We start from the raw sequence: 12876 nt of genomic DNA on the forward strand, positions 1-12876 counted from the left end.
CAGTTATGAAATGAAAAAGTTTTCAAATCTGCTTCGTAGTTCGCTTGATTTGTTCGTAGTATTTTGTGAATGAAAAATGTCCAAATTCAAACTCTTCATGCGCAATTACCTGGTGTCGATCGTGATGATTCCGTCGCTTGTCGGAATACACTGGGGTTGGTACCAGTTGCAGCAGAACGATGCCCTCGTGCCGGAAAATGAACGAAAAGAGATGCCGCTGGCCAAGGTACGTAGTTCTTAAAACTCTTCCTAGCCGGTAAAACTAACTTTCATCTACATTTCAGCTCCTCAAAAGAACCTGGAACTCTGCTTTTTCGTCTCTAACCGGATCCGAAACGACGAAACCGGATGATAAGTAAGATGATGAAACTGTCTTTCAATAAGGTGTGTAAATAAAACCATTTAGTTAATTAGCGACTGCAAAAAGCTCACAATATAATGTCACAACGGGTAGAAAATAATTAAAATCACATCTACTTAATAGTTTAAAAAACTAAATTTCTAAAGCATCCGTTCACTGCACGGTGCAAGCATAGCCGGTGCCGGTCCCGTTTTCCATCTCCTCCAGTATCTGCGCCGAGCGGACGGTTTTGATCTGTTCGGCTTGTTCCATCCAGCGAACGATCTGCTGGTGCAGTAGTTCCCTTCGCTTGGAACCACGCAGTTCAGCGCCCAGCAGTGGCATCAGTTTGCCCAGCACGGTTTTGTACGACTCCAGTGCGATGTCCAGTCGGTTTTCCAGTGCGTACAGCTCGGCCTGGCGGCCTATTTCCAGGGCCGATTTAAGCTCCGGACTGGACGAAGCAAGCGCGTACAGTTGTTTGTACAGATCGGATGGTTCCAGTGCTCGCTGGATTTGTTCGGTACGTGATGTTGGAATTCGTTTGGTTTCGGCTTGAGCCGATGTCGTTGCATTCGGGTCGGGCTGCTCGGGGGTCACTTCATCCGCCCGGAAGGAATGTTTGATTTCCTCTGCCCGGTTCAGGTAGGTTTGAACCCGTTTGCGAAGGATTTGCTTCTTGGAGGGACTAGTTTCCGCTTGAATGATCGGGACAAAGTATTGCAGACCGCGGCAGTAGTTCCGATAGGCCGCATCGTACTCTTGCTGTTTGTCTTGTTCGATGGCTTCGTTAATCAGAGCGATTGCCTTCTCCAGGTTTTCCTCCGAAGGCGCATGTTTTAAATCTAGAAATGCGTGTTTGAAGAAATCTTCAAAACTTATTCGATCCTTGGGCGATCGTTGCAAAAGTCGAGACAGCAGGTCCTCACATTCCGGTGAAATATGCTGTGATTTAGGAACTTCTATCCGCCTGTTGGATCGAATCTTCTCAATCAGTTCCTGCAACGAATGGGAGCTATAGGGTGCTTTTCCAAAAAGACACTCGTACAGGATGACTCCAATGCTCCACAAATCGGCCGTTGCATCATAACAATGTTTCAGCAAAATCTCCGGGGCCATGTAAAGTGGTGAGCCCTTGATCGAGGTATTCTCCTGCCCTAGTTTCAGGTGCTGAGCGAATCCAAAGTCTGCGACTTTCAGCGTTATACCGTGACCCGCGGTGCCACGCATTAGCAGCAAATTCTGCGGCTTCAAATCAAAGTGACAAACGTCGTTCTGTCGCATGTAGCGCAATGCCAGTGCCAGCTGTCGAAGGAAAATCCTACACGTGGTTTCACTCAGCTGCTGCTTCTGCCGGATATATCCGGACAAACTGCCCCCGTTGCAGTATTCCATCACGATGTATATGAACCGCTCGTCCCAGAGAAAGTCCTTCATCTCCACTATGTGCTGATGCTTGAGCTTCTTCAGCAGGCTAATCTCAGTGATGATGTTGTCCACAGCCGACTTGGATAGCGAAGCTTTCTCCACGCATTTGATCGCAAAGACATCCTTTGTCGTCTGTTTATGAAAACACAGCAAACCGTGAGAAAAATGTTCCTACCTCAAAAAGTCAAAACGATCCTCATAAAGCACGTACCTTTTTCATTGCCCGATAAACCGTCGCGTAGGTTCCGCTGCCGATTCGCTCCAGCATCTGGTACTCGCTAATATCCGGTTTGGGTGCCCCCATTTCAGCTACGGAATTATTGACTCGAAGGAAAACTCACTAGTTGATAGGATTCTCACTCCTGTGGAAACGGCTGACACCCGTAGTTGCAAACGATGGAAATCATTTTCACTGCAAAGTTAAATGCGCAGAAAGTTTTCGCATTTTCCCCGTTAGTCAATAATAAACTGAATATAAAATGCTAATTAAAGCAATTAAATGAAAATACCAACTGTACGCGCATCAGTGTGTCCTGCTGTGCAATTTTCTTTTCACTGTGTGTTGCGTGGTGTTGTGTTGTTTTGTTGCTATTGGAGCTTGAAATATTTCTTGCTATGCACGCTAAATGATGTTATAGCGAAAGGGTAAAAGAATTACTCAATGAATGGGGCGATAACGGCCTAACCATTTTTTCGTTCATTTCCGAGGAGAACGAAAGAAGTAAAACAGGTTGAAGATTGATGTAGATAAGCTGAGATTGAAAGATTCCACTGCTTTCCTTGTTTTTGAATAGATTTTAGTAACTAGACGCGAAAAAAAATCTCAGATCGATTATTTATCAGTGTATTAAGAATATACCATATATACATTTGTGTTCGTGTATTATTGATTAGTCCTTTGAACTGCTTTGAACGTCACATGCGTGGAAGGGGTGGAAGGAGTTGGACATTTCAAATCGTCATTTGGAATAGAAGTGCGCTTTCTTAAAAACACGAGGAAAATGGTAAATTAATAAATCTTTGTAAATCAAATTTTATGCTTTTTATGCAGGATGATTTCTGGGCTGCTATATCGAAAGATGTCGGGTATATTCCAAAAAGCATACGAGATGTTTTAGAATATGTCGGTTTTATCAACGGCGCACTGGCCAATATTTCCGATGCGGAAATGACGGTTATCGAGGAAGATGTGAAAACAGCTTCGCTCGACAAAATGAGCCTTGCTATACAAGAAAACATGAAAAAATTTGATTCTCCTTCCGATTTCCATTTTTTATCAGGAGATGAAGAGCCATCATAAAATTGATTGCAGGAACAGTCAAAAAACGAGGGATTAAATATTATTTGCAGAAAAATGTAGTTTCCCTACCAAACATAGTTTGGTGCTGATCCGAAGTTAACAATTCGTCAAAAAATCGTTTCGTTTTACAGGAAAAGGTAAAATAACATTATTTTTTATTATTATTTCTGCTCTTATGATAATTATTCGAACAGGTTCCATGAAGAACAGCAACACCCATTAATTTCAAGTTTAAACGATTTGTAAATACAAGTGCAAAGTATTCCCGGCTTTAAACAGCGTGCGAAAATCAAATATATGTTTTGTAGCGTGGTAAATTACATCACCTGTCAACAGGAAAGAGCTGGATCCTGGAAAATTACGAACTTTGTTTCCCATTTAAAAAAAACCTTCACCAAGTAGATTATCCTACAGCGATGCCTAATCGAAATAAACAAGCAGAGATGCCATATTTTCTAAAAAAATGTCTGCAACTGCTCGAAAACCGAAAAAATCGAGCAGTTTTCTGGCTACTCGAATTTTCTGGTTTAAAAATAATCTGCACACTTTTTTAGGAAGTCTGTGAAAGTTGAAAGAGCTTCGAACAAAAATCTCATGTAGAGGTTTTTGGGGCCAGGAAAGGTTTTAGTGATGGTTAGAGACCCCTCCCCCCACTAAGAGGGGGGGCTCCCATACAAATGAAACACAAATTTCTGCATAACTCGAGAACTAATCAAGCAAATAGAACCAAATTTGGCATGTGGGTGTTTTCGGTGACAAGAATTTATTCTAGGGTAATTTGAGCAGTGGCGACTCGTGGGGGTTTAGCGTACCTGTTCAAACAGCGAAAAATACAAACCAATACGCAACTTTTTTATTATCGCATATCTATATTTTAAGCATCAAATATTATTTAAATAACAACGGAATACGACGGTTTACTTTACCAGCGAACTCATCCATTACTTCCTCATAAAATGAGGGCCTTTGCATGAGCTGCTTGAGGAAGTCACCCTCTACTGCCATCAGCATCAATCCCAAAAGTCGGCTTTCTCCCATAGTCGTTCTCATGTAATTTTTAAGTCGACGCAAGACAGAAAATGAACGCTCCACGGTAACTGTAGTATTTGGCAACGTTAATGTCAATTTGCAAAGCTTTAAAATTTCTGAGAAAGTCTGCTGGAGTTCGTTTTTCAAAATGTATGACAATATTTCATTATAAACATCCGTTAGAGATTTAAGTAACTCCGAGGGAAACGTTGTATTGAAATTTTCAAATGACACTTGATTTAATAGTCCAATAAACTTGTACTCTTTCAGTTCTTGGAATCGAACGCTCATTTCATCTTGGATTCTATTCAATATTTCATCATACAGTTGACGGTAAGATAATTTTTCAGTTCCGCCAGAAATTTCTATCGCTTCGTTAAATACTTTTTCAAAATGTTTACCGTCCTTTAACGAGTCAAGCGATACTTGGCACAATTTAATATTTTTGATACATTCTATTATATCCAATTCTTTGCTCTGCAGTATGGTGTACAACATGTCCGTGTGTACAAAAATACTGGAGAAGCATTTTAATAAAAAGATTGTATTTGTTTCAAGCAGAAAGCCGTGTAAGCCCCTTGCTGAAGTGCAAGTATCCGCGTCAAACTCAGAATCGCCGAGATAGATTTCACCCAAACAAGTATAGCCGAATAGTTCAAATCGATGATGTTTATCATTCGTGAACTATACGCCCACTTTGTCTTGCATACGTTTGGAATTTTTGTGTCCATGAATTCCTTTAACTTGCTACACCTTTTTGGCGATTGTGTAAAAAACGATGCTAGTGATGACGTGTTAAAAAATCTGGCCGTTTTTTTGTTTTTGATGGATGAATGAAGTAGTACTAAATTTAAGACATGAGCCCGGCAATGAATAAATCCAGCTTTTGGATAGTTCTGTTTCACTAAAGCTTGGACCCCCTTTTGCTCTCCTGACATCACACATGCTCCATCATAACTTTGTGCAATAATCTTGTCACCTCCGAGACCAAATACATGAGCTAGTGTATCCACGTGTGCCGCAAGTGCTACAGCACTTTTATCACTGCTTACATCTGCTAAATGAACGAAGCGCTCAACTGGCGTTCCTTAAATTAAAAAAAGACAAATGATTGTTCCGTAATATATAACAGCATTCGATATTACATTACCATCTTTTTTAACGTACCGAAGGGCACACGAAAGCTGCGACAAGCGTGACATATCAGTAGACTCGTCCAGCAGAATTGATACATAGTCTGCTTCTTCTACCTCTTTTTTAATATATTTGATCATCAAATTTCCTATGCATTCAATGAGCTGATTTTGAATGCTTGACGATGTTCCGCTAAAAAGTTTGTTATCGAGAAACTCTTGGAAAAGTGGATCTTTTGAAGCAATGAGAGTACAAATATCTTTATAATTGCCCCGATTAAATGAATCTGCTTGTTCATCGTGCCCGCGAAATGCCAATCCATGTGAGCCTAGGTAGCATGTTATTTCTAGGAGAGTTTTCAAACCTTTTCTGTTTTTAACTACTTCTGCGTTATGCCTGTTCCTGGCCACCAGCCGGCCGTGATCAAGTGCTTCATCTATGCGATTGTTACCAAAAGTGGTGAGTGCAAGTGCATTGTTAATATGCTCCTTGGAGCTGGAATGAGCTTTTATTGCTGCGGATAAATGATTTAAGTCCGCGAAACCGGACTTTGACCAGACAGTACTGCCCTTGAACAGCAAACAAGGCCAACAAAATAATTTGTTTAATTTGCTCGAGCCACATAGCCAGTGTGTTTCGTAGCATTGAACGTTAAAGTTACGGTGCATTTCCTTACCCTTCAGTTTGTACATCGATTTTAATTCCTGCATTGCAGGACGTGGCACTCCACTTTTTACCAACAGCATTTTTTCTTCTATACTCCGTGTAGCAAAAGGTCGATTCAGAACATCGTGCACAACACAATTCTCCGCAGCCATGATAATCTTTTCAGAACTAGGTAATGTACAACCTTTTAAATAACAACCACCGAATTTTAACTACGGCCCGAAAATTTTCGTTCAATTTACCTGTTGAACCAAATTCAAGAATAACGCCTTACTGCGATGCACACACACGGTGACAAATAGGCTTATAACTATGCAGAGCATCACAAGCAATATGCGTAAATTGTTCAATGCTAAAGATGAACGAGTTAATGAGAAAATTTTGCAGATAGTGAATGCCAGCCGCGCTCTATTTTCAAATTCCCTTCGTACCAACACATTGTTCCTGGTGCTAAATCAGTATCAACAATCGCACCAGGACTAATGTGTGGGTACGCTTGTTCATTGAGCAACGTTCAAACGTCGTGTTGAACGGTTTTGCTCATTAGCTTCGTAACTAAATAAAATGGAATCGAAGCGCAGGCCAAAGGGATATGTGGTAGTAAGTTGTTCAATGCTAAAGATGAACGAGTTAATGAGACAATAATGCTCCCACGTTATAAGAAAGCATGCCGTCAAAATAAAATTCGTATTACATATGCGTCGGGCAAACGGAATCATGAACGAGAGATGAAAATAATTTTGTCGGGCTGAATTTTGTTGCCTGTCCTATGAACAGGTTGAACATGCGGACGAGTCGCCACTGAATTTGAGACCCCTCCCCTCTTTATAAGGGGAATTATAACTCCTCTCCCCTTTAAGAGGGGGGGTTTCCATACAAATTTCCTCATAACTCGAGAACTAATCAAGCAAATAGAACCAAATTTGGCATGTGGGTGTTTTCGGTGACAAGAATTTATTCTATGGTAAATTGAGACCCCTCCCTCTTTATAAGGGGAATTATAACTCCTCTCCCCTTTAAGAGGGGGGGCTTCCATACAAATTTCCTCATAACTCGAAAACTAATCAAGCAAATGGAACCAAATTTGGCATGTGAAGGTTTTCGAGAGCAAGAAAATTTTCTATGGTGAATTAGGACCCCTCCCCACTTTAAGAGGAGGGGCTCCTGTACAAATGAAATACAAATTTCCTCATAACTCGAGAACTAATCAAGCGAATTGAACCAAATTTGGCATATGTGTGTTTTTGGAGACACTTTTTTTTTCAATGATGAATTGGGACCCCTCCCCACTTTAGGAGGGGGGGTCCTATACAAACGAAATACAAATTTCCTCATAACTCGAGAACTAATCCAGCAAATAGAACCAAATTCGGCATGTGGAGGTTTTTGGAGGCAAACATATTTTCTACGGTGAATTAGGATCCTTCCACACTTCAAGAGGGGGGGGGCTTCTACACAAATGAAATACAAATTTCCTCATAATTCGAGAACAAATCAAGCAAATGGAACCATATTTGGCATGTGGGTGTTCTTGGAGGCAACCATTTTTCCCATTATGAATTAGGACTTCTTACCTTTTTAGGAGGGGGAAGGGCTCCCATTCAAACGAAATACAAATTTGCTCATAACTTTAGAACTAATCAAGCAAATGGAACCAAATTTGGCATGTGAGAGTTTTAGATGGCAAAATTTTTTTTCTGTGGTGTATTACGACCCCTTTCCATTTTAAGAGGGTGGGCTCCCATACAAATGAAATACAAATTTCCTTATAATTTGAGTACTAATCAAGCAAATGGAACCAAATTTAGCATGTAGGAGATTTTTGAGTCTTGAATTTATTTTATGATAGTTAGAGACCTCTCACCCCTGTGGTAGGGGGATATGGACTCTCATACAAATAAAACAGAAATTTTTGCGAAACTCAAAAACTAATCCAACTCGAGAAATTCGAGACTCTTCCATAAAACATTAATCAATAACAAGACCACAAAAACTATCTATAGTAACACTAGATCATTCAGGACGAGCCGGTCGCGAGTGTTGCCGGTGACCCGCCGTCGGAAGCGCCGCCCACTGGGGGGCTTGCAAAACTCGAGATAGTGACAAAGATCATCCGAGATTCATGATTTATGTACAACACAGGTTAATTTGTGGCAATACGAAGTTTGTCGGGTCAGCTAGTAAATAATAAAATAAAAAAAAACAATAATTATTATTGTTTTTGAAAGATGATAACTTTTGAACGCATGTTCAGAATGTTGTGATATTAATATCAAAATGTCAGGAAATCTGTTCTGAACAGTGGTTGGAGAATTCGCGAAAAAGTGATCGTTTGAATCGATGAACATCCCTCATGAACACACACTATTCGCCTGCCTCGCCGATAATGCACGCATCAGCTTTGAATTTTATCACGAACAGAATCTCAATGTGAACATCAGAATTCGTTCAAAAATTGAATATTGAACATTGAGTGTGTTCGATTTATCGGATATAGAATGCCCGGGGACGCCGGAAAGTATTCAAAATAATATTACCACGAAAAGGGAATAGTTTAAAGTAGTGTTAGTGGCTTTACAAGTAGCCGAAGACGGTAAATCGCATTTTTGCGTTGCTCACGATATTTGTATATTCAGCGATGCTATGAAGCGTGAGTGTATGTTGCTCATTGTTATAGGCGAATTGAACCACTCGCGTAGCTGTTTTATCATGATAAAAACCGTTTGCCGATGCTCGGCGTATCTATTCATTTTGCGAGTTTTCCAACCTCTGGTTCTGAACATATTTTTTATACTGTTAATTCAAGACAAATTCCGTATGTGGCTCTGGAGCTCCAAAAGCAAAGGCCGTCTACAGACGGTCTTACCCGTTAGAGGGTTAAAATTAGCATAAGGCTATTATTATCGTTTTCAGTCTGTACAGTACCGTGGACCCCCGTTCGTTTGACCATTTTTAATCTGAACACTTTTTAATTTGAACCCCGTTGGTTTGCACGACGTGCAAATTAAAAATGGTTCAAATGTCATTCTCAACATGACATCATTTGTTTATGCAGACAATGCACATAAACACGATTCATTTGTACTAACCTAGCGTGTTTAATCGGTTTCACACTTCGTTTTCCTAACGATTAAGAGAGAAATCCGATCGGAAAATGCAATATTCGCACTTGCAACTGCCAACTAAAACAAAGCACCAAAACAATAACAAAGAGCAGGGCGGCCAGTTCACACAGGTTTTAGCATATTTCGGGTTACCAGTTGTTCAAATTAAAAAGTAACCCCGTTAGTTTGCATGAGGAATCGTTCAAACGAACGGGGGTCCACTGTACTAATTCTGAAGACGTAGTAAATAAATAAAATAAAGTCTATTTTTACGCAGTTTTTGAATTCACACAGCGTTTTTTACGCAATTTTTTTGAATGTACGTATTCTTCTCGTAAAAAGCAACTTGAATGTATTTCAAAACGAGCGGTTGAAGAAATGGATGGTTGCCTTTTATTACGTACGCATTTTACTTTCAGGACATCAAATTCATCTAGGTTCAATGATCAAACGTAACTATCGAATATAAACGATCGAAGAGGAAAGGTAGTTTTAACATTTTTACGTACAGAACAGCAACAAATAAACGCTGACTGGTTGGACAGACTGTCTGTCACTTTTTTGTCTAAAAAAGCGGTACTCGAATTCGTAAGTTCATAAACTTGCCGTCACGGGCGTGGGATAGAGAAGCGTGCTTGCATGTGATTGGTTGGATTTGCTAATTATCGACAGAGCTTGTTGTTTACGCTTATTTCAATAGTAATTTGACAAATCCCTTCTAAATTTTCTACGTCGATCAATACGTTAAAAAATCTCAGCTTTTTTATCGTGATTTCTTTTGTATATATACCTCAATTTCAGCGAAATCGAGAAACAATCGTCCCTTAAAAAATTTTAAATTATTATTTTTTTATTATATACAGATGAAAAACGGCTATTGGTTCTGGCGAGGTAGTCGCTGAGGACTATAGGGCTGACGGCGCACCGCTAAGTAGCCTCGCATTTTGCTACCTCCCCGACAGGATCGTCACCATCGCCTGGTATTGAATTTAATCTCATACGCTCCAACAAATTCAGTATTGGATGTTAGAACTGACTCAGCAGTAAAACCAAAATTTTGCAAATTGTTACTCTAAAATAGAAGTAGCTTTGGAACAACGACGATCCCAGTCGGTTCCGCCTGCTACTTTACAACTGCTCAGCAACCGTTGATTCCAACTGCTGAGGTTGGTAAACCGTCCAAAATTATTATATTCAAGGCATTATGTTCAATAAACTAATAAAATTAATAATTGATTAATGAAAACTTATTGAATGAGATTTTCGCACACACGAGATGTTTGTGGCAAAAACAAGCGGTTGCCTGCCGATGAGGTGATTTTTACTCAATGAAATATTTCCTGGATGAAAAGAGTTAAACGTATTGGAGTATCGTTATTTTTGATATCGATCCGATATGGCGTTACTTTCGATTCGATTTGAACATCTGATTCCGATTCAAAAACATCACTCTATTTTTTCGTGTTGTTGTTTACATTATTCAAAGCGGCGTAAATTCCGGTGCAAAACAAAATAATCCATTAAAACCAGAACCGTTTGTTTTATTCTAAATGTAACAAAAAGAAGCAATTAAGAGTATTTCTATTATATGTAGTTTTCCCAGAAAAAATCAGTGAGTTCGAGTGTGTGTTTGTGATTGAGATTTCTTGCTCGAAGTTCGGAGTATTGCGCGTTTGTGTAGCCGGTGTAGCCGCGGTCAGGTCAGAAACCCAACGTCCAAAGTAGTCATGTCCTCTGCCTGGAGTATAGAAGAATCGAACCTGCTGATCCGCAAGCGAATGGAACTGTTCGGTTGCTCTCGGCAGGATAAGGTTTACGATCAGATTTCCAGCTACCTGGCCCGGAAGCATAACATTGCGGTAGGTCAAAACCGTGTTAAAATGACTGAGTGAGCGGTCGTTTGATTGTTAATCTCGAGTCTGTTTTTTTTTTTTCTTTACAGAAAAATGCCGCTGCTTGTCAGACTAGGTTTAACAATCTACTAAAAACGTACCGCACTTGTGTCAAGCGGATGGAAAGTGGCGGGAATCCGAAGATGCGATTTCCGTTTTTCGATTTGTTTCACCAGCATTACAGTCAGCTGGTGAAGGCCAGCGATGGTACGTACAGTTTAAGCATCACTGAGATTTTTAATTAGCAAAAATTTGCTCCATTATGGTTAGATGCGGCCAGCAGTAAGTGTAAATCGGAAATTTTCGACATGGACACCTTCGAAGACAGTTCGTTTGCCGATGTTAGTGGAGAGGAAGCGGGTTTGCTGATGGATTCAATGCAACAGCCAACGACGGACGATTGCGAATCACCTGAAATTCAGCACCCGCACCAGCAACAGCAGCAGCAGCGGCAAGCGCTGGCTGAGGACGAACTGACCACATCGCTGACGGCTACCAACGGGCTCGAAGATCTGAAACAGCGACTGATGGAGCAGAAGCTGCTGTACTACACAAACCAAAATATGCTGCTGCACCTCAAGCAGGAACACTACCGGCACAAGGACAACGAACGGGCCCGGGCCCACCTGCTGTTCGAGGAAATTCTGCGCGTGCTAAAGGGCGTTCACTCGTGTTTGAGAAAAAACTTCGAAGATAAAGTTTCGGAAAAGATCGAGGAAAAAATTTCACACGTCGTCGAACCGGAACCCCTGAAGGAGGTTAAAATCCAACGCGAAGAGGAGCCCTTCCCGGTGGAAGAGGAAGAAGTCGAAGAGGAGGAGGAAACGGAAGCGGGCGGTACCTTTCTCGCGCCGGTTTACGGCGAGACGGACGAAGAGGAAATCGAGGAGGAGGAAGAGTACAGCCCGTGTGGTCCGTCCGGGGTCGGTGGTGAAAGCAGCAGCCAGGAGCAGCAGCAGATGAACAAATCGTTCGAAGTCGGCCGACTGAAGGTGAGGAAGAATATTTTCCCGCCCTGGAATCGCATTCAGACGGTGCTGCTGATTAAGATTCACTGCGATCTGAGGCCCAAATTTCGGGGCTACAATCTGTTCGAGTGTGTGTCCAATAAGCTGATCGAGCTGCATATAAATGTGGGTTGTTTGAAGGGGGTAAGTTTGTGAGTGACGAGGTTTTAATGTTGTTTTTTATTTTACTAGCGAACTCCACGGGACTGTCGAACCAGGTGGAACAACCTGTTTCGAACGTACAAGGAGTGCCGAATGAGACTGAAGCAAAACGATAAGGCATGTGTAAAGTTTGAGTATTTTGACGATATCGACTCCTATTTTAAGGATAAAGATTTTTCAGCATTATGTTAGGCGTTTATTGAAAGTTTATTTCTGTGCATTTTGTAAGTAGGTTATTGAAAACTCTGTTATAGATGATATTAAGAAAAAAAAGCATTCATTCCAAATGATGAACGACGCAAATACAATTGATTTTTTGCGACCAAACTAACAACGCAATAGTTTTGTTTTCCAACGCAATTTCTCGTCAACACAATTGACGGAAAACACTATCCAAATTCGACGGCGACTTCATAAACAAGTCTCTTCAACTTCGCAGACTTCTTGGTTGGTGACATTATATCAGCAGCAAGTAAGTAACGCAAAGTGGAAGTTCCCACGCACTTGTCCTTTCGCTGACCGGCCGACATCGACTCAGCCAGCGGGTTATAATCGTTCGGTCAGTAGTGGTGAGGAAAAGAAAAGTCCTTTATCCATGGACGTCTGTCGTTCGTCCATCTAAGCTAAGCAGGCGGCGATTGGTATAGGCTATTTTTAGAGGCTCTAAAGAAGCAGAAGCAGAAGCCCCCCATGGTGGTGGTGGTTGTGGCGAGTTTTGTTATTCATGTTTGTGCGAACGAAATCAAAGCAACCCGGAGCGGTGCGGTGGTAGTTTCATTGATTACGAAATGATATAAAATGCCCTGCCGCCATT

The 12876-nt window shown here is 41.0% G+C and overlaps 3 protein-coding genes across 3 annotated transcripts; 2 read left to right on the top strand and 1 right to left on the bottom strand.

Annotated features, from left to right (window-relative positions):
• LOC128741545 (uncharacterized) lies at positions 1-469 on the top strand. Its single transcript, XM_053837446.1, has 2 exons — positions 1-226; positions 285-469. The coding sequence occupies exons 1-2, from the start codon at positions 77-79 to the stop codon at positions 357-359; spliced, it is 225 nt and encodes a 74-aa protein (XP_053693421.1). The 5' UTR covers positions 1-76; the 3' UTR covers positions 360-469.
• Positions 424-2263, bottom strand: LOC128741540 (serine/threonine-protein kinase ULK3). Its single transcript, XM_053837431.1, has 2 exons — positions 1980-2263; positions 424-1900 (listed from the first exon to the last, which is right to left on the bottom strand). The coding sequence occupies exons 1-2, from the start codon at positions 2070-2072 to the stop codon at positions 515-517; spliced, it is 1479 nt and encodes a 492-aa protein (XP_053693406.1). The 5' UTR covers positions 2073-2263; the 3' UTR covers positions 424-514.
• Positions 2264-10724: 8461 nt separating this feature from the next.
• Positions 10725-12288, top strand: LOC128732587 (uncharacterized). Its single transcript, XM_053825868.1, has 4 exons — positions 10725-10860; positions 10944-11100; positions 11164-12026; positions 12093-12288. The coding sequence occupies exons 1-4, from the start codon at positions 10729-10731 to the stop codon at positions 12252-12254; spliced, it is 1314 nt and encodes a 437-aa protein (XP_053681843.1). The 5' UTR covers positions 10725-10728; the 3' UTR covers positions 12255-12288.
• The last annotated feature ends 588 nt before the right edge of the window (positions 12289-12876 follow it).

Source organism: Sabethes cyaneus, chromosome 1, assembly GCF_943734655.1.
Source record: "Sabethes cyaneus chromosome 1, idSabCyanKW18_F2, whole genome shotgun sequence".
NCBI classification, from domain to species: Eukaryota; Metazoa; Arthropoda; class Insecta; order Diptera; family Culicidae; genus Sabethes; species Sabethes cyaneus.